The 27,492-nt window shown below is 44.4% G+C and overlaps 1 protein-coding gene across 1 annotated transcript; it reads left to right on the forward strand.

Moving 5' to 3' along the window:
• The first annotated feature begins 1,248 nt into the window (after positions 1 to 1,248).
• LOC147882509 (chaperonin-like RBCX protein 1, chloroplastic) lies at positions 1,249 to 27,139 on the forward strand. Its single transcript, XM_087400908.1, has 6 exons — positions 1,249 to 1,652; positions 1,798 to 1,892; positions 2,117 to 2,234; positions 26,232 to 26,248; positions 26,447 to 26,509; positions 26,696 to 27,139. Exons 1-6 carry the CDS (start codon positions 1,442 to 1,444, stop codon positions 26,759 to 26,761), a joined length of 570 nt encoding a protein of 189 aa, XP_087257034.1. The 5' UTR covers positions 1,249 to 1,441; the 3' UTR covers positions 26,762 to 27,139.
• The last annotated feature ends 353 nt before the right edge of the window (positions 27,140 to 27,492 follow it).

Below are 27,492 nucleotides of genomic sequence, written 5' to 3' on the forward strand. Positions count from 1 at the left end.
CTGCCTACTGGAGTCGCTGAATGGAAGCGAGGTCCGTCCGAAGAGCTCTCTCTCTGCCCCACCACTCCTGTCGAACGTGTAGGACTGCGAGCTGGCAAATCTAGCTGGACTCCTGCAAAGCCTGCGCCACCGAATCAACCAGATCCACGCACTCGCCCCAATCTCTGTCCCATAGACTGCCGATACTGCTGCGCACGTCCTCCCTCGAGAAAATGGAGTCGGGAATCCGGCATGAACGGGGGGGAAGGGCCTGAACTGCCGAGTCTAATGATAAGAGCACAGGCGCATGGTCAGAAAGTGTCGTCCCTGGAACTATACCCGCCTGACCGCCTCTGCTGATGGCCCAATCACTGACATAAAATCTATCCAGCCTCTCCAGGAGTCTGCCTCCTTCCCTGCGGAAGCCCCACGAGAAGTCCAAGCTCCCGTGCTGACGGAAGGACGGGTCTCTCCAACTGTCCCTACCTCTTGTCGCGAAGATAAATGAGTCCCAAGCGGACTGCTCTGCCTGAGACATACCTGTAAACTCTAGTCCTCTGCCCTGCTGGTCCTCCAAGGTCTCCAGATTGTTGAAGTCACCTCCAACAATCCAGGAATCCATGTCTGGGAGAATCCCTGTGACTGTCCTCCAGAAGGTGGCTCTGCAACGGAGGTCTGTGGGAGCATAAATGTTGAGGATTCCTATTCTGGAACCCTCCAGTTCCAGGCCTACCCAAAGGGCACGGCCTGGGATCAACGTGCCATGCATTCATGGAGCTTGATAGCTAAAATAATCACCGGATCTCTTAGTCTAGCATTCCAATGCTGGGCTAGAATCCTGCAATTTGTGGATGCTGGGTTGGAGCTGTGCTGATGGGTCGGAGCCACAAGGCTGGCCTAGAGCTGCATGGAGCAGTGACAATGGCTTGCGAGAGGGGATGGGAGAGCTCCACTAGTAGGCGCAGGGAGCTACTCTAAGAGGATGTTCCCGCATTGACCATTCTGTAATCCAAAGAACATAGTGCACATCCTGCATCTCCGATGCATCGCGGGAATGCGCTCTAAGCTCATATGCTCGTCTATCGACATGGGAGATTTGGGTTGATGTCATGGCGGTCCCACTTGTCGTCGTGGAGCACACATGACGTTGCATGTCGTCGTGGCGCGCCCATGTGTGAGCCACACGTCAACCCACGATTTTTTGGGTCGGACACTGGCCGCGCAAACTGCGGCGAGATTCTTGTTCTTCCCTGTGAGTGCTCTGTAAGCTATAAAGCTTTCCTTGTACATTCCCAGAATTTTGGGCTACGGCAGCGTACACAATCATACAGAATTGGCAACGCAAACGCGATTGACAGTCAAAGATCAATACAATTAGTTACTTCAGTCCAGCGATTGCATTTGATCACAAGAAGAGCTTCCGATCGAGGTACTTGCTTCGTATACCTCGCGCTGAGCAGCAATGGAGATCGCCCTCCATCGCCCTCTTCATGCCTTGCATTCTTGCCCCCCAAATCGAGCTTCCTCTCGGAAGCGTAGCCGCTGTCCCACCGAGTCCGTCTTTCCCAGCCTTGAGCCGAACTTGCTTCGGAGATTTTGCGCCAATATTGCCACTGTATCGCATGCTCGAACACGGCGTTTCCTCTCAGCGCGGTGCAAAATGTTTGTACCAGGTATGCACTTATTGTTTGGGAACGTCACTGGAATTGGATTGCTGGAATTTCAAAACGAGCCCAATATCGCTCTTAGTCAATTGACCGAGTACCGTCCATCTTATTGAACTTTAGCGTTTTGCCTCTAATCCATGTCGCAATGCAGGGTTTGGAGCCCAATCTCCCGAGGCCAGGGCAGCTGAAACTCTTCATAATTACTTCACGTACTTGGCTGTGAAGATTGTTCTCGCACAACTTGAGGTATATCTAGAACTATCTACGTGTACTTTAGCATCAGCTAAGCTACGCTAGCTTTCATACTACGGGTATCCGAACCAAAGAGTTGGTCATTTTAAGATTATGAAAATATATTCGCCACTTAAAGTAGGCTCAGACCAATGGGGGGTGAAGTAAGTTTCCTCGATATTTGCTCAATGTCGGAACGCTCAACATGGAATCTCAGACCCACGACTGTCTTTTTGCAGGAGTATAATCCAGAGGCCTATAAAGAGCTAACGGCATTTGTAGACAAAACACCTTTGAAAGATGGAGATAAATTTTGCGCAGCATTGATGCGTGAATCCCCTCGGCACAAAGGGCTAGGTGTCTCCTCGCTTTCCTTAATCAAATTGGATTGTCAATTGAATATGCACACACAGATAACCTTTTCTGTGGGCATTTGTCAATGCCAAAGCAGAAGTACACGAGAGAAAGAGCCCTGCTTGGTTTGTGTGAAACTCAGAAAAAAAAACCTGGTAGAGGCAATTGAGCACATTGGGAAATGATCATACCTGTTTCAGCATGACCAGCCCAGTAGCACCATACTTCAGATGAAGAACCTGAATGAGATGTCTGACAGATGAGGAAATGATCAGACCCTTATCACCTCGACCGACTGAATATTAGAAGGCGCACCATACTTAAGGTGCATGAGACATGAATGGTGTTCACTTATCTAATATAATTAATTGTATAGAGCAGATTTTTAAATTCGAAACTACAACATGACTACGTACTACGGAAGAGCAGAAAACAATTATACAAAAAAATGTAGAATTTTAAAGGCTCTCCAATGTTGTTTGATGTACCATAAGGGCTTCGATTGTCTGTTGAACGATTTTTATTCTTCTAACAGTGGATTGTGGGCGTAAGGCCCTATTTATAAGTGAGGGCTCCCTAAATTTGGCGGACGTGGTCTGATCATGTCCAACCCCTACACCGGAGTGGCTGAGGATTGGACACACTCATGGATGTGGCCCGAAGCTCACATGTCGACCAATTCGATTTGACCACATCAGGTGTTTGACATCTAATGGAAACCACTGTATGCAGCAGACACAAGAGAGAGACAGAGAATTGAGCAGCTCGAGTGCCAATTTGGAGCAAGACACTGCAGCAGTGTGGTGTATGCCTTCTTGAGGGTGCATGTTTCGTACATAGATTGGCCCATTTTGGTGCAATATTCGTATGCTATATTTGCTGTGTGTTCTTCAGATTTGGGTGTTTATTTTGAGTTATACTTGTGTGCAGATCTTGTATGAGTAGACCTAAATGTTACTTGAATCTGCCAAGTCTTCCGTTCAGGGTTTAAGTTCTCAAAAAGCTAGATCCTCTCTTCTATCACAGTATCAGATCTATGTGTGGTACATGCATAGTTTTTGTAATGTGCATCTGGGACCATGGAAGTGAAATCAAGCTGAAACAAAGCTAGCATCAGTGTTCGACTTGAAAGAGGAAGGTGACTTTTGTTCAGTCAGGTGATAAGTGCTTGGGCATCTCAGTAGTACGTACTCATGTGTCTCCACCTCATGAATGTTGCATAGAATGCATAGTCTCAGGTCTCGGTGGTCTCATTGGCTGTAACCTCTTGTTCGGCCTCGTAAGTAGTGGGGGTGATGTTTAGAGATGGTCTATGGCTATCCCATATGCTGTTGAGAGGTGGATCCATACTCACTGGTGTCTGAATGAAGGCATCGTCACTAAGGTGGAGAAAATGCTTTTAACAGAATGTCATATTGGTGGCATGTGGCTGTGGTGGGGATATGCAAGTCTACTAAATGTACAACGATCTTGATGACCCGATGGATCTCTTGCCTGAATCAAGCGTAAGAAGGGGACTTCTAGAGAATATTGGTATGGGTAGGGACCGTGGCCCATGCATACCAGCACTTCTCATTCCCATTAGTTTCGAGGCTGCAAGGACGATAATAGATCCCTCTAGAATACTGTATGTCCTCCCTCGTCCGTCTCGCCATAATATCTAGACTAGTCAAGGGAGGTGAGAATTTGAAAGGAGGCATCTATGTGCGTGGGTCTCACTGCAAATGGTGCAAGTATGATATCATGTGGAGTGCATTTCTTCCCCGAGTCATGTGTGAGTTAATAGCCCTCTTCTCTTTGTTCTACTGCACAAAGGCCATTTCATACAGAGCTGCTGCTCTGACTACAAAATCAATGAGGGACTTAGTGTTCACATGCTGGAAATGGGCTTGGAAACATTGTCATTTCAACCTCGCCAGTGATGCATGAGGTTTCAAGGGGGTGATCTACCCACCAAGTACCCCCTATGACGGTGTCGAGACCTTCAAATTCACTCAAAATAACCTTAGGTGGACTATGAAGCTATATCCCAAGCAAACATAGGATCTGATAAACTCAACCAGCTCTCCTGTATGAGTGAAGGACTCATGCTGAAGCTGAACCTTGGAAGCATTGAAAACCATAACTTTTCTTTTGTTCAAGGTTGACCTTCATGTCCAGCTGTCACAAAATGCTTGTAAAGCTGTTAGATGTCCCCGCAATTCCATAAGCAGGATGGGGAGGAGGTTATGCCAATGTTAAACCCTTTCCTCCCAAATCGTCTACAAGGAAGCCAGCTCATCCATGTAGAACTCAGAAGGGGTAGGAGATAGAGAACATCCTTGTGAAACCCACCCCCTCAGAACGCCTTGTGTAGTGTGCACTTGCTGATGACTCTCTCATATAAGGCCATGACCGCCCAAATGATGTCATATGAAATACCAAGAGGTCAAAATTGTGAAAAAGATGGGGCCTGCGGTACCGTGTCGAAAGTTTTTTTGAATTCTAATATATGGCCTCTTATACAAGACTCTAAGGGTGAATATGTGTCTAGTATGGAATGATCCCATTTGAATCTTGCTTGGCAAGTCACCCGCATACCTGCCTGCTTAGCATTCTCATTGATGTGTATCTCCGATTTTGGTCCATAGAATTTGGACATCAAATGGCCAATCATGATTGTCTAATATTTTCTTGCATCCATGGGGAGGGGGTCTCTTGCCTTGTGAACCGGGATGATGCCATTGATGGTCCAAGAAACAAGTAAGGCTCTACAGATAGTCTTATTAGAGAGCTAAGCGAAGATAAAGCAAGTGTTCCTGACCATGAATCAGGAGCTCAGCTCCTGGCTCTATATGTAATGGGTATGAGAACTGTTACTTTTCTATAAAGCTTTCCCATGCTATCTAAGGAGTTCCCGAGCATGATTGCTGACTTGAAAGAGAGAGATGGCCCTTTTGAACAAGCATGACATCCATCATCACATACGTATATTGAAAGACTTGGGTTATGCTAGCTATCTATCTTATTACTTGTGGCTGTGGAAATCACCATGAGCTCAAAGAATACAATTGTAACTATCCGATGCATACAACATATCTGTGTCCCTCAATAAAGAGGCTGGCTATGGCTGGCTGAAACTGTAGGGAGGGCTAGGTCCCTCATGGCTGACTGCTGTAGGGTTTGTAGACTCTAGAGGCTGAAGAAAGGGATATTGTCGAGGCTAACCATGGAAGAAGGGCTAGAAGTTGCTCACTAATGATGAAGAAAATGAGGGATGGAGGGGGATGAAACCCACTCTAGTCGACCTGGTCGGGCTTGTCAACAGAGGGAGTTGACTTTTTGACAAAAACTCAACTGTGTTTTTTGGCCTGGTTTGTTGTCAGGTGATTCTAGAAATGCTACTGAACGAAAAAAATTGTTAGAGATATGTGAGATAAAGCTAGGAGACCCTGTGATGCCACTATGGCCACCGCCATGTGGCAGCATGTGTTCCTCTCTGATCATGTCTGGTCTGCAAACGGTTATACACAATCATCTTATGTGTTGTGCATGTCTAATAGTCATCTCCCCTACTGTGTCATTGTGGTCTTGATCTCTGTACTCTGCTACAGTGTCTATCTGTGGAAGCAAAGTGTTATTCTCCTGAAGTTCAGGATCTCTGCTTGTATTTTCCTTTGTCAAGAATAAGGTGTTCCAACCCACCGCCCGATGCGTAGTGGAAACTATGCTCATAGGTGCTTTGATCTTGAAACAATTATCTCCAGTCCTTGTAGAGAAGGGGGTAGGACAGATTTGGAGAAAGGGGGATAGAGGAGCAGAAGGGAGAGAGAGAGAGGGGAAGAGAGAGAGGAAAGGGTAGGGGAGAGAGAATGAGGTAGGAAAGAGAGGGAGAGATTGAGAGGGAGTAGGGAAGAGAGAGGGAGAGTGAGTGAGCATAGGCAGGAAGAAGGAAGGGAGAGTAGATAGGATTAGATGTCACATCCAAAAGGTACATAGTAGGGGGTGGATGGAGACTTATATAATCCCTCCACATTTCCCCCCTAAAGGGCCTTTAACTTGGCCTCTTTTTCCTCTTCATTACAGCCATCCCTTCCCATAGAATTTTGCCCTCAAAATTTCATATGCGGGCTGTTGAATAGGTGCAGCAAACAGCAAATAATAATCAGCCCAGTAGGAGATAGGGGTTGTCTTGGACAATGCTCTTTGGCTGCCATGAGTTCTCATCCTCAGGGAGTCCCTGCCACTTGATAAGATACTCGGTGTAAACTTTGTTTCGGAGTATGTGATCCCTGAAACCCATGATGCGCTCCAGAACATAGAATATGTGGCCCTCCTCATCCATAGGGGTTAAGCTCAGGAGGACTTGGACATGCTGTCCGATATGTGGCTTCAGCAAGGACACATGGAAAACATTATGAATCCTAGAGGTCCTAGGTAGCCTCAACTCATACGCCACCTGGCCAACTTTGCGGATGATCTTGTAGGGACCGTAATACCGGTGAGCAAGCTTTGTGTTGGTGTTACACTTCAGCGAGGCATAATGGTTCTTATGGAGGCGTAAGTGCACATAATCCCCTTCTTCAAAAGACAGATACCTCCTGTGTTCATCCGCATACTTCTTCTGCTTGGCTTGGGCATCCTGCATATTCTTTTTAGCCAATTGTAGAAGGGCATCCATACTCTTCAAGTCATTTCTTGCTTGCTGATTTTTCACAGCCATGTCTGCAACTAAAGATGGCATACCCACTGTGCATCCATACATAGCCTCAAACAGGCTCATGCCAATAGAGATGTGCTTGGTACTGTTTGTAACAAAATTCAGCAAGTGCTAACCACTTATCCCAAGACTTCTGTGTGTCATGACAGAAATGCCTCAAATACTCCTCCAGCCATTTGTTCACCCTTTCTGACTATCCATCCGTCTCAGGGTGGTAAGCAGTGCTAGGTGTAAGAGAAGTACCCACTGCTGTAAATAATTCCTGCCAAAAGTGACCCATAAATTTTGCATCTCTGTCGCTGACAATCTCCCGGCGGAAACCATGATGCTTAAAAACATGTTCGATGAACTGCCAAGCAACTTGTGATGCTGAATAATGGGTCTTAGTGGGTATGAAATGGGCCTGCTTTGTCATTCTGTCAACCACCACAAAAATGCTATCCCATCCCCGCTCTGTGGAAGGCAACCCTGTGATGAAATCCATAGCAATGTGAGCCCATTTGCCTTCTGGAATAGGTAATGGCTGCAAGAGACTCGCGGGTAACCGGCTGTCCACTTTATTTTGCTGGCAGGGCAAACATTCACTGACAAATTTAACTACATCCCGCCACAAGCCATCCTAGATAAAGCTCTGTTTGACCTTTTCATATGTCTTAGTAATACCCGCATGTCTTGCCAGAGGAGATGAGTGCATTTCCTGTAAGACCAGCAGTCGGTACTTTGAATTTGGCACCAAATAAATTCTATCCTTGCACCACGACAGCCCATTATGTAGCTTAAATTCAGCATGCCCTTCTTGATGGCCTCTGTAACTCTACAAATATGGAAGCTGCCTTAGAATCCTGCATGTATTCTTCCTGAATACCATGAATCCACTCCTAATAGATGGTAGAAATGGCAGACAAACTGCAAGCCCACATATGGGATAAGGCATCTGCAATCACTTTCTTTCCCTTTTCTGTACTTGATGTCGAAATCATAAGACTGAACCTTAGCCAGCCACCTCTTCTGCTTCATTGACAAGTTGGGCTGCGTAAGGAAATACCTGAGTGTCCTATGATCTGTCTTAACCTTGATTTTGCTACCGTACAGGTAGTGGTGCCATTTTTCGAAAGCATGGAGGATCGCCAACATTTCCTGATCATACACATGATAATCAAGTTCCTTGGCATCCAATTTCCTGCTTTCAAAAGCAATTACCCCGTGTTCCTATCTTAGCACAACCCCTAATCCTTTCCCACTGGCATCTGCCTCCACAATGAAAGTACGTGAAAAATCAAGGCATACCAACATAGGAGCATGAGTGAGGGCGAATTTCAGGTCTTCAAAGCTGTGCGGTGCATCTGTAGATCACATAAAAGCATCCTTCTTCAAAAGGTCTGTCAGAGGGGCTGCCCTCTTGGCAAACTTGCGAATAAAGCGCCTGTAGAAGGAAGCAAGACCTAGAAATCCCCTCAACTGAGTAGGGTTGCGTGGCTGCGGCCAAAATCCTCAATGCATTTCACCTTTGTAGGATCCACTCGAATGCCATCCTTGCTCACAATGTGACCAAGATACTCAACCTCTGGTTCCATAAAAGTGCATTTGCTGGCTTTAGCATAAAGCTGATGCAACCTCAAAATTTCCAGCACTTGCTTGGCATGTCTGATGTGCTCCTACTTATCTTTGCTGTAAATGAGGATGTCATCAAAAAATACCAGCACATATTTGAAAAGGAGAGGCTGCAAAATCTTGTTCATGGGTGCCTGGAAGGTGGCTGGTGCATTGGTCAATCCAAAAGGCATCACCTTGAACTCATACAGTCCCCTCTCCTCTCTATGCGAAAGGCTATCTTGTGCTCATCCCGAGCTTTCATTCTAATCTGATGATAGCCGGATCTCAAATCAATTTTAGTGAAAAACTGAGCACCCTTGAGTTCATCCAATAGGTCATCTATCCTAGGAATTGGAAACCTGTTTTTGATGGTTATCTTATTCAAGTCATCTTATTCAAGTCTCTGTAGTCAATGCACATACGGTAAGAACCATCCTTCTTTTTTACCAAGAGCACAGGGGATGCAAAAGGATAAGTGCTATGAGTGATGAAACTCTTCTAAAGTAAGTCCCTCACTTGAGTTGCCACTTCTTCCTGTTCTACCTTAGAGAGTTGGTATGGGACCTTATTGATTGGCTTACTGCCAGGTTCCAGGACTATGGCATGATCTACATCTCTTCTCGGAGGCAACTGTGATGGCAAATCAGCAAACACATCTGCAAACTCTGAGAGCAATCTCTGCATATCACAATCATCAACACGGGGAGTGCCACCCTCTTTAGTTACTGACACATTTAATGCATATATGGTGCTGCCCCTCTTGAGCTCTTGCCAAGTGCCTTGCTGAAATGACCTGCAATTTAGGAGCTGCAATACCATGCAATGTAACTGATCCATCCCTGTGGACAAAGCTGAGTGTTAAGGCATTGAAATCCATGCTGATTTTGCCCAGTGATTGCAACCAATCACAGCCCAGGACAACATCTATTTGGCCCATGTCAAGTGCCAAGAGATCACCTGCAAATGTATAGTCATCAGAGAACTTAATCCTTGCATCTTGGCAACAAGATCTACTGATCATATGCTGTCCATTGGCCACTTCTACTCTCAGCCCATGGTCTATCTCATTAGCAATCAGTCCCACCCTTTGTAAGGTCTTGTAGTTAACAAAACTGTGGGTGCTACCGCTGTCCACCAACACATGCACAATCCTGCCATTAATCGTGCCTGTTAATCTGATAGTATCAACACTTTTGGCACCCATCAGGGCATGCATGGAAATAGTATAGTGTTGGCTGGGCATCCCAATAAACCTCCTCCTTGTTCATAGGAGCATTACCATCTACATCCTCACATGCATAAAAAGGTATTGCATCATGATGCTCCACAGAAAAGAGTGTTGGCCTACGGCCTCTCATGCCACCAGTGGGTAGAATCTCATACGAATGCGAAGCATGAGTGTTATGCGCAGTAGCACCACCCGGATCAAAAGGAAAGTCAGTGCCCTTCGTGGCTCCAGTGTCAGGAGCCTCATCTGCATCTTGTGTATTTGCTATCTCATCCTAAGATGTATCCAAAGAACTTGGGGCATCAAACAATTCCTCGTCATCTGAGAGGTCAATGATCATGTTGAGCTTGGCAGTACCACTGTTGCGCATCTTGCACACATTCTTGTGCTCAGGAGTCCATTTCTCGCCACATTTAAAACATAAGTTGGCCTTCTTTCTGCTGTCCATTATTGTGCGCGTATGCTGTTTTATCTCAGGCTGCTCATTTCCAGCAGTAGGCTTGCCTCCAGGCTTGGCATTAGGATACCTGTAAGGCCTGGCATACGGCATCTTGAGATAGTAGGAAAGCGAGGAAATGGTGCTGCTGCAGATTTCTTGTTAGTCCACTCAGCAAACTTAGGCATAAAATTCAGCCAAGTATTGATCCAATACAAGTGGGGATACAAATGTAGTGACCATCAATTCTTTGAAACCCCTCCAAGTGGTTGGTTTCTGAGGCGAATCCCTCATGTATCGCCACCATGTGTGGGCATAGTCCTGCATATGTAGACCTGCAAAAATGATGTGCTCCTCAGACTTGGGGTAGAAGTGGAAATAGTCTTCCAGCTTCGTGAGCCACTCCTCCAACTCATTGGGAGTGTGAGTGTCCCCTTTAAACTTATGCACTGTGAGTTTGTCCTTGATATCCTTGGCTGCATAATTCTTGTGTGACCTCCAGAAGTGCGGGCATCATCACGCTTGAGGTTCACATAATCGGAGAAGGGCATCTCAAGTTTGATGGCCTCAGGTAGGCCCCTGTATGAACGCAAAGAATCTGCCAACATGTCATTAAAAGTGGCTTGCTGCCCACCACCAACCCCCTGCTGCGTGGAAGCCGCTGCCATCTGATGCACTGGCTGCGTCTGGCTATATGTGCTCGCTGGCAGAGCGATAGGTGCATGAACCTTGGGCTGGGTCTCTCTGCCAAATGCATCTCTCCGAAATGATGGAATACCAAAGGGCTGAGAAGAGGATTGACCTCTCTCCCAGGGGTGTGGGCTGCCATATAAACCCAAGCCAACCCCAGGCATACGCGCTGGTGCAGTGAAGGGAGCACTAGCCGGATGCACACCAACGGGTCGGCCCAAAAGAGACGGCTCAGCTTGCATAGATGCAAAAAGCTGAGAGCCAAAAGATGACCTGACATCCTGCAAGAAGGTGCTCTGTGGCACATAAAATGCATCATCTATGTCTAGATAATCCCCAAGCTGGGGTACATGCAATGGTCCAGAAGGCTGATGCTCATAGGCACGGCAGGCATCTGCCATAAAACCTCTGCATGGAGCAGACAAAACATCCCGACTGTCTGAATGGTCCCCTTGCTGGGGTGCGGGCTGCTTACCCTTATCCTGCATAGCAATGGCAGATGTGATCTGCTGACCAATCTTATGTCCCATCTGGACAAGAGCAGTATCCTGCATAGCCATGGCTGTGGTAAGCTGCTGGCTGAACTCCTGTCCTATCTGGCGGAAAGCACCCTGGAGCATAGAGGAACGGGCATCCAGAAACTGCGTCTGCGCTACTTGTACTTCCCGAGACAAAGGAGAGAGAGGTTGAGTGGAAGGAACCTTTGCACCACCAGTGGATGCAACCAATGTGGCAGGCACTTGCTCATACTGAGCAGCCTCATCAGTGTCATGCGATATATCTCGAGGGACACGCTTCGGTGCCATGGTCACTAGCCCTGGAGAGAGGAGCTCGAATGTAGGCAAGGAGAAATGGATAACAAAACCTTTGCGTAATGAGCACTTGAGATAATGCGTGGAAACACAAAAATGTCGATGGAGAGGCTCGGAAGAAGGGTCGTCGAAGAAGCTTCGAAAATGGGGTCCAAATGGGCCCAAATAGGGCTGTGGAAAGCCCCTAAGTCACCTAGGACAGGTCTAACTTAGGACCTTTAGGACTGTTAAGACAGTGTCTTAGACCAATCTAACCCAGCATTTAACCTTAGTTAGTACTAACCTAACCTAGAGCCAAACTAACTAAACCTAACCTAACCCAATCTACTAACCTAACTCAATCCACTAACTAAACCTAACCAAACTAGCCAGACCTAACCTGACCCAACGAACCCTTACTACTGAACCTTCAGGTTTTTTTTGCAGAGACGGCGACGACGACGCGGCGGGGCGGGGTGTGGCGGGGCATGGCGTGGCTGGCTAAGGGAAGCAGGGACGGCGGGGGAGCTGGAGCAGCGACGACGGGACTAACGAGTGTGGCGTGGCTAAGCAACGGCAATGGGCGACACGAGGTGCAACGAAGCGGCGGAGCAGGTGGCGCGGGCGAATTTGGGCTGTGTGACTAAGGTCATCCGGATAGCAGGTCAGGGGGGCTGTTCGTCACTTTAGGCGTAGCATTCAGGAGGAGGGGAGCAGGTGCTCTGGTTGGGCAGCTCTAGACGGAGCAGCGTTGGTCGTCAGGCACGCTGCTGCTTAGCTTGATAGTTTAGTTCGTCGCTGGTTGTGCAAAGCTTATAGCCTTGAGACTGTTGAAGACGAAGATTTGTCGACAGGTAGGCTCGTGAAAGTTCTTGCTAACCATGCTTTGTTTGGTTGAAGGAGAGGCTAGTGTCTCTAAGACGTCCTTCTAGAGCGTCGTTCTAGTTCAAGCACTTCTAGTTCATCAGATATGTCTCCTTTGATTCGGCTTGGCAAAGGGATAGGCGGCTCAGTTGTCCCTTCTACTTCACGCTCCACTTGTACAACGTCCTGTAGCGCTGCTTCCCTTTGGTTTGTTTGTTAGCACTGCTGCAGCTGCGATGCATTGCTGGCGAGCCCCTACTGCGTGCAGTCTGTGGCCAGAGTCAGAGCTCTGATATCAATGTAGAGAAAAGGGTAGGACAGATTTGGAGAAAGGGGGATAGAGGAGCAGAAGGGAGAGAGAGAGAGGGGAAGAGGGAGAGGAAAGGGTAGGAGAGAGAGAATGAGGTAGGAAAGAGAGGGAGAGATTGAGAGGGAGTAGGGAAGAGAGAGGGAGAGTGAGTGAGCGTAGGCAGGAAGAAGGAAGGGAGAGTAGATAGGATTAGATGTCACATCCAAAAGGTACATAGTAGGGGGTGGATGGAGACTTATACAGTCCCTCCACATTTTCCCCCTAAAGGGCCTCTAACTTGGTCTCTTTTTCCCCTTCATTACAGTCCTACACTTGACTGGCATCGCAAGGAGCATGACAATGCACATACGGAAATCAAATGCCGGGCTCAATACAATCGATCACATCAAACTAGATCTTTGTTTACACAAAGCTTCACTTATTCTAACCTGAGAATGTATAGTAGTACTCAGGCTGCAAGCTTGAAGAGACAATGAGGCTCATGAGGGCCTCTTTAGAGGCCTTCGGTGGGACCCTTGTGCTTGCTCAAGGTTGCCTTGAACTCATCTTCACAATTGCCAATCATTGTGCGGCTTCTAGCGCCCTGCTCTAGCCTATAGCTCAGGAACTCCATTGGGACTTGCAGCACGCCGCTCGTGTTGTGTGGTTTTGGATGTGGGCTTGCAACTTCTAGCACACTGCTAAGTCTTTTTCTCTAGCAACTATCCAGCTTTGTGTTCAGCAGCTCTAGCTACTCTAAGCCATTTCTTGAATCGCTCTCTACTTAGGCTCTTAGTCAAGCTTACCTTATTTGACGAGCTACCTGTCCTATCTGCCATTCTCCAAACGAAAGTGGTGTCAATCCGTGATTGACACCGCCAAATAATTTCAGCAATCTTGGAGAGACTACCTCCTAATTTCCAATTGTTTCAATCACCAATCCCTTGAATCAATGCCATAGTTTGTCATCCAGATTGTCTATAGCCTTTGGGTCCCACCCGAGACTCCTGCACTACTGGAGCCTATTTCGGGTTTGTATCGGCACCTAGTGTGGTTTCCACCTGGACTCATTATGGCTATATATCTAGAACCCAAGTCTAAGTTCCCTCTAGAATGTAGTTTAGGTTGTCATCCGGATCCTAGTCTAGGTTAACATCTGGTACGCAACGTCACTGAGAAGCTGGTATCCAGACTGTTCCATCACTTGCATCCTTGTCCTCTTCATATGGGGACATGTGGGGCAAAGATCCCCAAAACTCCCTCTCACCGACTGAATGTAGCCAAGGCTCAGTCATGACATGAGATGCTCCATTTGCTCGTGAGATAGAGTCTTGATGAAGATGCTGGGCATAATCTTTCGTTGGGCAGTAGATCAGTTCTATTAGTCCATCCTTGATCAGCTCCCCAATGAAGTGGTAATGAACTTTGATGTGTTTCACCTGGCATGGACACCCGTTCTTCACAATCACTATGGTTGTCGCGTAGATCTTTGCATCTTCATCATGTTGGAAGGCCTTTATGTCTTCCAAGATCTAGCTGAGCCATAAGACTCACACTACACGATGCAAGCTGAAAGGTACTCTTTGTCTATTGAGGATAGAGCCACCGTTGGTTGCTTCTTGTTGACCCATGAGATGGCCTTCATAACCTAGCACGAAGCAATACCCGAAAGTGGACCGTCGTGTGTTCACGTGTGTAGCCCACTGTGAATCGCAAAAGCCATGGAAGTCCATTCCACTCAACAAGCGATGCTGTATCTAGTGGTACTCTTCAAATATGGAGAACATGTAAGTAGGCTTTCTAGTGTGTCTCCCTTGGTGCACATGCAAACTAATAGAGCAAGTAGGCTAAGTAGGTGAAGTCAAGCTTGTTGCCAAGTATAGTGTAGAACCTGACCAATTGTGATATCGGCTCGAGTCTACCAATTGAGTTATATCCTCTGTGCTTGACCTCCTAGTGGAGTGATTGCCGGCTTGCACTTTTCCATCCAAAACTGTTTCAAGATCTCCAGGTAGTATTTGTTTTGTGACATGGACGTCTTGCTTGCTCCTATCAAATTTTGATGCCGAGAAAATAGTGAAGAAGTGCTACATCAGCCATAATTACGACAGCGTATGTTTGGTTATGGGTAGTGGGAAACCAGAGGGCTCGACAACACTTGCAATAGAATGGAGTGCAATGTGAAGGCCCAAAGGGGGGCATAGAATTACTAAGGTGCATTATGGACACATGGCACTCAAAAAGGTTATAATTGGCAACTGTTGGGCTTGGATGGAGGATTCTAGAGGGAGCTCAAGAAAGGAGGTTTAGAGAGAGGAACCACACAGGAGAAGAATTACGTTGAGCTCAAGAGAGGAATCCGAGGCTGGGTGGTTAATCGAGAAGAGCCCTTCCTTGTGGTTTGACATTGGTATCAGAGCGTGGTAATACAACGATTTGGCTTCCTTGGTTCATGGACCGGTTGGCGTCACTTTAACGATCAAGCATACAAAACTTAAGAAAATTTTATCGAAAGTTTTCAAGGCTATTATTTGTGTGCGCGCGATTCATGGCTGTAAAAAGAGAAGCTTGAAGGCATTTTGATCCTTGCAGAACAAACAACAGGCTGCCCAATTTGATCTCCAGTCCGTAAATCGTTTCCATGCTGATGCTCAAGCATCAACGAGCGCTACTGTTCATAAAGCTCTTCATTGGCAAATCCGTGGAAATGGAAATCGATATGACCAAGAGCGCAACATAGACTGACAGCCTGTTGTGGGCAATACGTGCGTAGGAGAGGAGAGCAAAGTTGCTTGAGAGTCCAAGTGCTTACAAATATTGTGGTTTCTCTGGCAAAGGGCAGTGATAAAAAGGTTTGGGACACCATGATACATGGTGTAGAGGTGGATATTCAAGGCTATCAAGATGGGATTTCTAAATTATGCATCTCGATCGAATAGATGTTGTGCTTGGTCGAGAGTGGTTGTATAGTCTTGGGCATAGCCTACAGCGGAGTTATCTTAATAACTTCATTATGTTTGAAAAAGATGGTAGAGTCTTCCAGATTCAGGGAGAATATGATGTGCCCAACTCTCCTCTTATTTGTTCGATGGAATTGGAACGACTGCTACACCAAGAAGAATGCGAGGTATATCTATGTGAACTTACCTTTAGTGGTGATTTTATGTCTTCTGCATTGGAAAGAAGTAATCTTGTTTTTGATAATGTTAAAAAGTATAAATCTTCTTTGAATGATTTAATGGTTGAATTTAAAGATGTTTTTCCGTCTGATTTGCATGATGGTTTACCCTCTGAGAGAGAAGTAAATCATAAAATAGACTTAATTCCTGGATCTACCCTTGTTGTAAACCCCCATATAGGCTTAGTCAAATGGAGGAACTTGAGGTCGAAAGACAATTAACTGAATGCCTTAGGAAGGGCCAAATTCAACCAAGTAGCTCACCTTGGTCTGCATCAGTTTTATGCCTAGATTACCGAGCATTAAATAAAATCACCATAAAAAATAAGTATCCTATGTCTCGCATTGATGAGCTCTTTGATCAATTGCAAGGGGTAAATTTAAGGTCAGGATATCACCAAGTACGAATTAGAGAAGAGGATGTCCCTAAGACAACATTTCGATAGGTATAGGCATTATTAGTTTAAAGTAATGCCATTTTGGTTAACAAATGCTCCAGCAACTTTCATGACACTTATGAATAGTGTCTTAAGGTCATATTTAGGGAAATTTGTTATAGTATGATATCCTTATTTACAGTAAGACCAGGAAAAAGCACTTGGAATATTTGCGAAACGTGTTCCAACTGCCCAGAGATAACTCTCTTTTTTGCTAAAGAATCCAAATGTGAATTCTTTGCAAAAGAAGTAAAGTACTTGGGACATATAATATCCCAAGAAGGGATTCATATGGATCTTGAAAAAGTAAGGGCCATACTGGAATGGCCACATCCTATAAACCTAGAAGAATTACATATATTCTTGGGTTTGTTTGGATTCTGTAGGAGATTCATCTAAGATTACACTTAGATTGCTGTCCTGATGACGGACCAACTTAAGGGGAAGAGAAGTACCTTCATATGGGATGAACCTAAAGAGAGGAGTTTTGAAAAATTAAAAGTAGCTATTGCAGCAGCTCCTGTCTTAAAGGTAGTGGATCCCAATGAACTATTCGTGGTTGAGACAGATGCCAATGATTTTACTATTGAGGCGGTACTTTTACAAAAGGGTCGACCAGTGGCTTTTGAAAGCAAGAAGTTAGATCGTGCCCAACGGAATTACTCGGCATATGAGAAGGAACTGTATGCTATAGTCTATGCTTTGAAGAAGTGGAGGCACCATTTGTATGGTGCCAAATTCTAGATCATTTTTGATCAAGAAAGCATTAAGTGAATTTGCAATCAGCCACAGCTTAAAGGTAGAAAAGCAAGATGGGCTGAATTGATGCAAGAGTTTGATATACAACTGATATATCAGAAGGGGAAGTTCAATGTGGTAGCAGACTCCCTTAGCCGAATGCCAATTGTTAATGAATTGAGTTTTACTCAATTTTAAAATGACTTCCTAGAGCCCCTTAAAAGGAAAATGTGAGTTTGGTCCTCACTTTTCTGAAATATGGAAAGCAATTGTGAAGAGAGATCTAACTAATCGAGAGGCTTTCATTGAGGAGTCGCCGCATGGAAATTGTGATACACCACATGGTGATTAAGGGCTCAAGTGAAAAAAATATACTTTTTAAGATGGCTATCTGTTCTACAAGGGTAGAGTATGTAAGCGTCAAATTTTATTTGAGTGTCATGATAGTCCAAGTGCTGGACACCCGAGAATTTAGAAGACGTATGCGCTTCTGAAAATGCAATTCTTTTGGCTTAGAATAGGTAAGGACGTCCGAGACTATGTATTGAAGTGCAAAAAATGCGAGATAAATAAGGTTGAACACCTTAAGGTAGGACGTCTCCTACACCCATTGGAGATTCCATTTGGCAAATGGGAAAGCATTTCCATGGATTTTATTGTGGGATTACCTAGGACACAGAGGGAACACAACTCTGTGTGAGTAATTGTTGATCGGTTGATCAACATGGCTCATTTCATTCTTGTCAGTGAAGAGGTTAAAACTCCAGAATTAGCTAGGCTATTTGTGGAGCATATTTATAAATTGTATGGGCTACCAACCAATATCGTTAGTGACTGGGATAGCAAATTTAACAGCCATTTTTGGGAAGGCTGTGTATATGAGGTTGGAAACTTCGTTGAATATGAGCACCACGGATCATCCACAGAGTGATGATCAAATTGAAAGGAGTCAATCAGATCATTGAGGATATGCTTCGAGCATATGTAAGTAAACGGCAAACTAATTGGGAACAATATTTACCCATATTAGAATTTTCATATAACAGTGCCAAACATTCCGGTACTGGTTTTAGTCCATTCATGATGATGCATGGATTTTAACAAAGAGCTCCAATGGCAGTGGGACTCGAAAAAGAGAAGGTTCAAGCGGCCAAAGACTTTCTTGAAGATATGAATTAAATGCTCAAGTTAGCTAAAGATAGCCTAAGAAGAGCTCAGATAGAGCACGAAGTCACGCAATCCCCCACCGTAGAAGATTGGAGTTTGAAGTAAATGAGAAAGTCTACCTCAAGGTACCTGAATCTTCAAAATCTCTAAAGACAGGTACTGTTTAAAGTTTTCTCCTAGGTATTGTGGACCATTCATAATACTAAAGAGAATTGGAGAACTTGCTTACAAATTAGCCTTACCTAAGGAATGCAGAGTACATCCAGTTTTTCATGTTAGTAGGCTTAAAAGGAAGTTAGGAGATGATGAAAATCTCATTGGAAAATAAGCCCGAGTTGAACTCATTGAACCTGTGTCTTTACCACATGAACCAGAAAGAATTTTAGATAGACAAGAAAAAAGAACACGACATACAATATGGCACGAATGTTTGGTTATGTGGAAAGATAGATCTGAAGAGAGTTCAACATGGGAAAGGGTAAGCAATCTCCAGAGGAGGTTTCCCAATTTTGTTTTCGAGTATGTAAACCATTCTTGAGGGGAAGGGAATGTTACATCAACAATAATTACGAAAGCGTATGCTTGGTTATGGAGGAGTGGGAAACCAGAGGGCTCGACAACACTTGCAATAGAATGGAGCGCAAGTGCTGGGCTTGGAGGGAGGATTCTAGAGGGAGCTCAAGAAAGGAGTTTTAGAGAGAGGAAACACACAGGAGAAGAATTATGTCGAGCTCAAGAGAGGAATCCGAGGTTGGGTGGTTAATCGAGTAGAGCCCTTCCTAGTGGTTTGACAAGAAGGCCGAGGTCAGTCATAGAACTTTGTCTTCAATGGTGTCTTCACCTCTTCAATTTCCTCCTCATGAGCCCCCATTATGATCAGGCCATGAATATACATGGTCATCATCAACTTCCTGCCCCCTTTTGAATGGAGATATGGGTTGCATCTGACGCACTCTGGCCGATCCTAACAAAGTAATTGTCGATCCTTTGGTACTACACTTGTGAGACCTGTTTCAGCCCGTACAATGCCTTACAGAGTCTGTGCACCTTATCACCCTGGATCTGAAATCTGATTGGTTGCTCCATGTAGACCTCTTCCTTGAGGTCATCTTGAAGCTAGATCCCACATTCGATTCCTCTCAATGGAGTCCATCTTCATCTCTGTTTGCGAATTGCCAATCCACATTGTTCTCCTCACTTCATAGGACCTTGGCTCCTCAATAAACTTGACCTCAATCATCAGATTGTGGTTCATTGCTGGCTCTTTCTAGAGATGCCTTGACCTTTGTACCCCCTCAAAAGTATCCATTGAGATGTTCACATGCTTGCAGTCTTCTCGTGTCTTCACACACCAAAGCGGTCTTCTCTTCTTTGGCATAGGAATCTCCTTTCTCCTTGGATCTAGATACTATCTGTCACCCAACTGGGGATCTGGGTCTGGCGTGGGCCTTAGTCCGTGGACATTGATGAGAGAAACCAGCGGACGAATGTGGGAAAGTACAACAATCTGGCTAAAGATCTCATGGGCCTAAGTCCGTGGACATTGATGAGAGAAACCAGCGAACCATGAGTGACTGCTATACCATCTCTTCAACTCACAAACACAATAAGAGCATCGCAGATGAACCCATAACCTGTATATTTCATCAACCTCTGAATTGCTTGCAACATCCCACGCTCTTTGGACTGCGCTATACTTGGAACATAATATTTACAAACATAATATAGGCAATCCTTCAAGTTTATTTTCTATAAAGACAACCATACATAATGACTGACAAGAGGATCAGAACTGATGTTAGGGAGCGCTTCTCGCACAGGTCCAATCAACAATCACTTTCTATCATCGTGCATATAAACATCTAGTCCTAGCATGCAAAACATGACCTAAGATATACAATACTATCAATTCTGCCTAGTTCCTAACACTAGCAGTTCAAAATTGGGGTCCTCGAAATCTGGCTATTATTTTTGCTGTGTCCAGCAGTCTCCTTTTGCTTTGCCTTGTTATCCTCCTGGATTAAAAGAAAATAAACCCTTCCTTCCATATTGTTCACATTACTTCGAGTAACCTACATCCAAGTATATTTGAGTCCCTTGTCCCTGTGTCTTCAAAGTCTACCACCCATGTTAAAGTCTCTCCAATATGCATGCCATCTTCAAATCCAATTCTCCAATTGAATCCTCAAAGCCCCAATCAAGAACCTCCCGATCTCAATGGTTTGTGCATATACGTCTCTATTCGGGAACTCTCCATAAGATGCATATGCATCGAGTCATGTGGCAAAACATCACATGCTATCTTTACCTGGTCATCCAAGATTCCTTCATTGCACTTGGTTTGGAAAGATATATTCCTGTCAAAGGCATCCAACTCATAGGCTTGCACTTGTAGTATATCCATAGCATCAAGAGGCATATTCCTACGAGAACCTTCGACCCTTTGCTCCTGCATTGGATTTGCTACAACATGCTCTGCTATATCATCTTGACATAAAACATCACGGCTCATAGAAGATAAGCAAAGGTAGAAAGAGAAGTAAAATGGCTATTTTTGTCAAACACATCAACATCAAGAGTAAGAAGGCCTCACTGTTCACCTACTCTTCATTATCATCCTCATTGCTTGTTTGCACTGGCAATACCCACGTTGTCGGCCTTCAGCATCTATGGAAATTTCTTCTCGTAAATCAGCCATAACTGTCTCTGCCTTACTAGCTGCATAAATGCTTCCCAAGCATCTATGTCGCCATCATGCTGAGCATTTGTCACGTTTAAATGAACTCTTTCTAGTTGGAAATATAAATCACCTGCTTCTCCTCTTCTTCAACATAAACGTCCGCCTCATTTCAACATGCATGCTCAGTTCTTCTTCAAGAGGTCTTGGATCCTCTTCTAATTTAGCCTTATACCCATAAGACCTCTCTACTTCTTTTTCATCACCCTCTTCTAGCATCTCGGCTCCACTTCATTGGCCTATGCTAAATATGATTCCTCATCTATGATCTGCAAGTCCGAAGTATCATCAAGCACCCCTTTACCACCTTCTACAAACACCTCTATAGCATCTATTATTGGGCGATGGCAAAAGCTCTTGTCACATCCTATCACATCATTAGTCTCCTCTGATTTCATTACATTGTATCCAATTACATCCTTGACATTACCAGCCCGTGGAAGTTATACATGGGAAAGAAATCCATTGCTTGGCATACAAGACAACGCAGACACGTCCAAATAAGGATTGACAAGCTTTGATGCATAAGACCACTTCCCTTGTAAACTGGACACATTGATAAAACCCAACTGATGAATTTTCCACTGCTGGGCACGTGCAATTTCAATAGCTTCATCAAACCGATAAGGATTCTTCAATTCCACCTTCAACCTAAGATCCGTCATGAGACTAGCAACAAATCTCTCTATCTTCAGTACTTCGGGTGGGAGTAAAGAAGCCTTCATTCTTGCCACAACTTAGCAAAGCAGTTCAGGTAGTTCTCCACTTCCTGATTGGGCGCTTGTTGGTAGTTGCACAACTCGTTCCAGATCCAATTGGGATCCCTTGCACACGCATATTGGACCAAAAAGGCAACTCTTATTGCTTGATATTCAACATCTTGATTTTGGGTTTCCAAAACACCTTGCACAAACCTCTGAAAACATATCCTTGCTTCACCTTGTAGACAATAGCCTAGGATTTTGCAAAAGAACTCCGCGTCTATCTTTGCCTTTTAGCAATGCTATGAACTTTATGAATTGAGAAGCATCCTCCCTAGGCAATTCAAGAAACTTGGAAAAATCTTGGGTCATCTTGCTCTTGCAACGATAGCTACACACGTGACGTGAGTAGTTCTCCTGAGTCACAGGACGTTCCTGAGGAAACTCGTTGCGAGGGGCTCCAAAATAGTGATGACAGAAACTAGAGAACCGTGAGTGATCACTACAACAGCTCTTCAACTCACAAACACAATAAGAGTATCGTAGATGAACCCATAACTTGTATATTTCATCAACCTCTCAAATCGCTTGGAACATCCCATGCTCTTTGGACTGCGCTATGCTGGGAACATAATATTCACAAACATAATATAGGCAATCCTTCAAGTTGATTTTCCCTAAAGATAATCATACATAACGACTAACAAGAGGATGTGCACTGATGTTAGGGAGTACTTCTCTCACAAATTTCAATCTTAGTTGCAAGATACAAGTAGCTTGCCAACACAAAGTCAGTCACTTGTCATATTCTCTGTTTTCTACCCTCTTCCCTACCAATTTAGACCCCAACCTCTTCCAGAAAGTTGTAGATATCAATTTCAGCTATGCAACAAAAAAGAGCTCTTAAATCCGACTTCCAAATCAAAAGTTATTGCAAAAATAGTGATTGCTACTTTTGGAGGTACAAGAGGTTGGTAGATTCCATGGTTGCCACGATTTGGTGGGATTCCATCCACAATTTTGAATCTGTGCATCACATCTAGGACTGGATATCCGGCTTGGCCAAATCTCTCATACTTACAAGCTTGATCCATCTCTCTCATTTTGGACTATGAATCTTGTAGAGGCCTTAGGGTACTTGTCCCCCCATGGAGGAGGAAATAGAATTGGAGGATGGCCGCCTGGTGTGATTGGTGTAGCAACGGTTGGAGGACATGGAATGGGCCAATCATGTAGTGGTTGAAGGAGTTGGCCATGGAGTGGGCGATCTTCATGGGCCGGACACAAATCTTCGGTGTCAGTGTCCGGGCCCATCCCTCCTATTGGGCCAACTAGGACGATAGCCCTTCACACCACCTTTTGGTTAATGCCAAATGCTAAACCAATTCGACAACCAAGGTATAGAATGAATCCCAACTATGCTAGAAAGGTAAAATCCGAGTTGGAACAACTTTTGCATGCTGGCTTTATCTATGCTATTGATTGCATTGATTTGTTGTTTCCCATTGTGGCTGTACCTAAAAGAATGCTAAACTTCAAGTATGCGTGGATTATAGGAAGTTTAATGCTTAGACGATCCTTGACCCGTTCCCAATACCTTTCACTGATGGGATCTTGGATCAAATTGCACGACATAAGATGTACTCATTTATGGATGGTTATAGTGGCTATAATCAAGCTATAATCAAATTACTATAGCTCTAGAGGGTCAGCCTAAAATTGCCTTTATTATAGGATGCCTGCCGGGTGGTGTGAACCCAGCCTTATTTCTCTACCCCTCATGCAATCATTGTGCTTGTGGCCTTGGATTATACAGTTCATCGGCAACCACGCTCATTCCAATATTTTTGCACAAATTCGAGGCGTACGGTACCTCCTTGAGTACCTTCTCAAGTGCTAGTTTCGAGGATAGAGGTCGACACCTGTCATGTATGCCCATTGCTCCTACAGGAAGAGGCATGGGAGAAGAAAGTGGCAGATCCAAAAGGCCTTCGTGGTTAAAGGAAAATAGCAAAGGGAGACCTGGAAAGAACAAACCGGATGAGGTTTTGAGATTTGAAAAGACCGGATCTGATCGAAAGCACAAGACAAGCTTCAACTATGACAAACCAAACTTTGCAAGGGACTATTGGAGCAAGAAGATGGGTCTGTGCCAAAACGCCCCCAGGAAGGCCAAACTGGAACTAGCAAGGGGACATGCAACAACGTCATCAAGGACATGTTCGTTGATTGGGTGATGGAAAGGTGTTCCGCACTTGAGGATGGTATGTGGGTAATGATGCTTCCAAGCATATGACAAAGACCTGGGAGTGATTCTAGATCCTCGCTGGAGTTAGCTCTAGCTGTAGCTGACAATCGGAGCTGCCCCATCAAGGAATTCGAGACCGTGCATTGCAATCATGATCGCCACAAACCTTTGCAGCTCCAGGGAAGCATGCCAAGTACCACCTACTGATCCGGGATGACTTCGTTCTTTGACCAAGTCCAAAAAGTTAAGCCCAGATACCTTCACCAAATCTCTCTCATCCATCCTCATGTTGTAAAGATCTGTCTCGTCTTTGCGACAGCCATTCATTGTGTGACTTCTAACACTGGGTCTAACTCAGAGCCTTTTGCTCACGTAGTGCAACTTCTAGCACACCACTCTTGCTATGTTTTTCTAGATGTGGGCTTGCAACTTCCAGCAAGCTGCGAAATCCATTCCTCCAACAATTGCCTAGCAACTCTGTGTCCAACAACTCTAGCCACTCCCATCCATTCCTTGAATCATTTTCTAGTAAGCACTTACCTTGTCCGTTGAGCTACCTCTTGTGTCCACCACTATCCAAACGGTAGTGGTGTCATTGCGCGACTGATGCCACAAGTCAGTATGGCAATCACAGAGAGATTACCTCCTGATTTCCATTTGGTTAAGTATACCCCTTGAATCAATACCTTGTTTTGCCATCCGTGTTGTCAACAAGTTTACCTGTCCTCCTTGTACCTGGGACTCCCTTGCACTACCGAGCCCAGTACGGGTTTCCTTCCAGATTGCATCTGGGTCATGTATCTAGGGTTCCCCTCGATCTGGATGCTCCATCACTTGCCTCCTTGTCCTCCTCATATGGGTGTTCACATGTGAGGCAGTGATCTCCAATACCTCGTCTTAGTATTGGAATCCATGAGTAGCAAGAACCTGTGGATACCCTCATTGAATAGTATATTTGTTGTCTTTCTTGGAACCCTTGGTGTAGTCGGATTTCTGTTGGTTGAAGTAGCACATTGCGATGTACATATATGTACTTAAGGGTCTGTTGTGACATAAGGCTATAGATGTGAATGAAATAAAATTGCCACTCCCACTCCCTTGTCCTTGTACACCCCCATCTGTGTGGGTCTTTGTCTTGTGTCTAGACATCATGTGTACACATGTGCTTGGTAGGCCTCTCTGTGGGCTCTAGTGTGTCTGCAACATCTTTTCTACAAAAAGTCCTAGCAAATTTGCTTGTGGACACATCCAAGATGGCAGTTGGACCTGTTTTGGCTCAGGCACACATGAAATTGCATTTGCCCATCTATCGTACGAGCCAAATGTTCTCAACAGCGGAGATGAACTATCCAACCACCAAAAGGGAAGCCATTGGAATGGTTTTCAGTATTCAAAAATTTTGGTACTATCTTTAATGCAATCCATTTGTTTTCCTTGTGGACTAGTAAACGTTGGTTGCTCTACCTGATCAACAAATCCATCATGAAACATGATTGATCAGATGGATGCTACTACTGTAAGAGTTCAACTTCAAAATCATGCACAAATCCAGTTCATCTCACTGTGGCAACGATTACTTGTCTCGCAAGAAATCCAGTGAAGGGATAGATGAAGAAAACATTATTGAACATAGGTCACAACACAGTGTGGAAATACATGTGCAAGTATGAAAATTTCACAAGTCAAAAAGGTGCAGAAATCTTTACGTGAGTATTTCGAGCTAATCCTGCTCATTGGCAGAGAGTAAGTGCAGTATTCTTTTCCTTTGATCCCCAAATGCAATGGAACTTGTTTTCTAATGCCTGATCTATTTTTCTCAGCAATTTTTTCCCGTTCTACTAATGTGTGGTATTTTAGTCTCTCTCTTTCCCTCATTTCTCTCTCGACCTGACATTTGTAGATAGACTTGTAATCCACCCATGAACACATACTCACATATCATGCTCAAACTCAAGTGCTCACTTGGAGCACTGAGATCCTTGCCAATAGCTTTCCATGTACACTCTTGCGAAGGCATGCCATTAAGATGACACCTAGACAAGTCCCATATGGAAGAGGGGCAACCCTGAAATTTTGATGATATTAATAAGTGTTCATAATTATTTCGTTTGCTAATGTTGGATTATAGCATTAAACCGTCATACAGCTGCTAACTTGGCTTGTTTTCTTGTCATTGTTCTATGCTCATCCATCAAAATCTGCAGCCCTACGTATTTTAGAAGTAAGCTTTCTATTCTCATAAACCATGTAAATTGGTAGTATCACGAGGCTTCTTTTCACATTTTCACAAAAACATTATGAGTATTTAGTTTTGTGTTATGAGCGATTTCCAATTATTTAAGTTTTTTGCAGAATACTTGAAAGCTGCAAGTTTTGCTACTCAGTTATTAAAGTTTTGGCTGGCATTTTCTTGTCTCAGGTTCGGTCTGCATATGCCTCCCAAGATTTTGAATGGGAAAACATGAGAAAGCTAGCCATCAAGGTATGGGTGTGTGCACTATGTTTCCATTTCATTCAGTGTGTTGCTCTATTGAAGTCCTGGGGAGGGAAAGAAGAAAAATCAAGTTCAGTTTGATAGTAACATTAAGAGAGAATTGTGGAGACCAGAGCATTCATACTTCTAGCACAAACGAGATCTATCTTATGTCTCCACTTGGTTATTTGGCAGCATACAGAGAAGTCGAATACTGCTCTGATGCGTCAGTTCCTCGTTGAGACGAGCAATATGGAGTAGAGGGAACTCGTAGTAGAAACGGATGTGATTACAGCAGTACTAAGTATATCATCCAGAATTTTTTGTGGAAGCAATGAGATGTCGGGTTACACGGTAACTGTTAGTCATACTCAATAGCCATAGATGAGGCATGTGAGGCATACTGGTGATTCATAGGTGGCTTTCAAACAATGATCAAAGGGGCTGTGGAATCCATATATTGGTATGCAGAAATGTATCCTAGGGCTTTTTCCTTAAGAAGAGCAGCTTGTATGTTTTGCTACACAAGGTCAAGTACAGTTTTTAAATTTGAAACATTGTCTAAGTAATGCCATGGAAACCATAGCATTGTTTTATATCCAGATGTAAACATGCAATTCTCTCCACATACTTTTGTTCCTCCTTCGTATACTGGAATTATTCTTAAAAATGATTTATATGGCCATTTCTTAGCGGTTTTTTTGGCTAAGAAGAGTGGAGACCTTCAACAAGGAAGTCCACCTAAAAACAGTACAGGATTCCAATTTGAACCTGTATTTGCCTATATCCATGTTGTCCAATACTGGGAACAAGATTCTTTTAGCATATCCTTCCCCCCTAAAGAAACTTTGTAGCATGATCTCTTTCATGATACAGTGTGATCTAGAATGCTCAATCTTGCCTGAATGTCCAGCTTGTAATATAAGAGAACCTCTTCTAAGTTTCCCTTGAAGAATACAAACAAGGCTGTGTCTGCCACTACCCTGTTGGCA

The sequence above is a fragment of the Dipteris shenzhenensis genome, chromosome 29 (assembly GCF_047967505.1).
Source record: "Dipteris shenzhenensis isolate YYH24624 ecotype China chromosome 29, Dip_SZ_1.0, whole genome shotgun sequence".
In the NCBI taxonomy this organism is placed as follows: Eukaryota; Viridiplantae; Streptophyta; class Polypodiopsida; order Gleicheniales; family Dipteridaceae; genus Dipteris; species Dipteris shenzhenensis.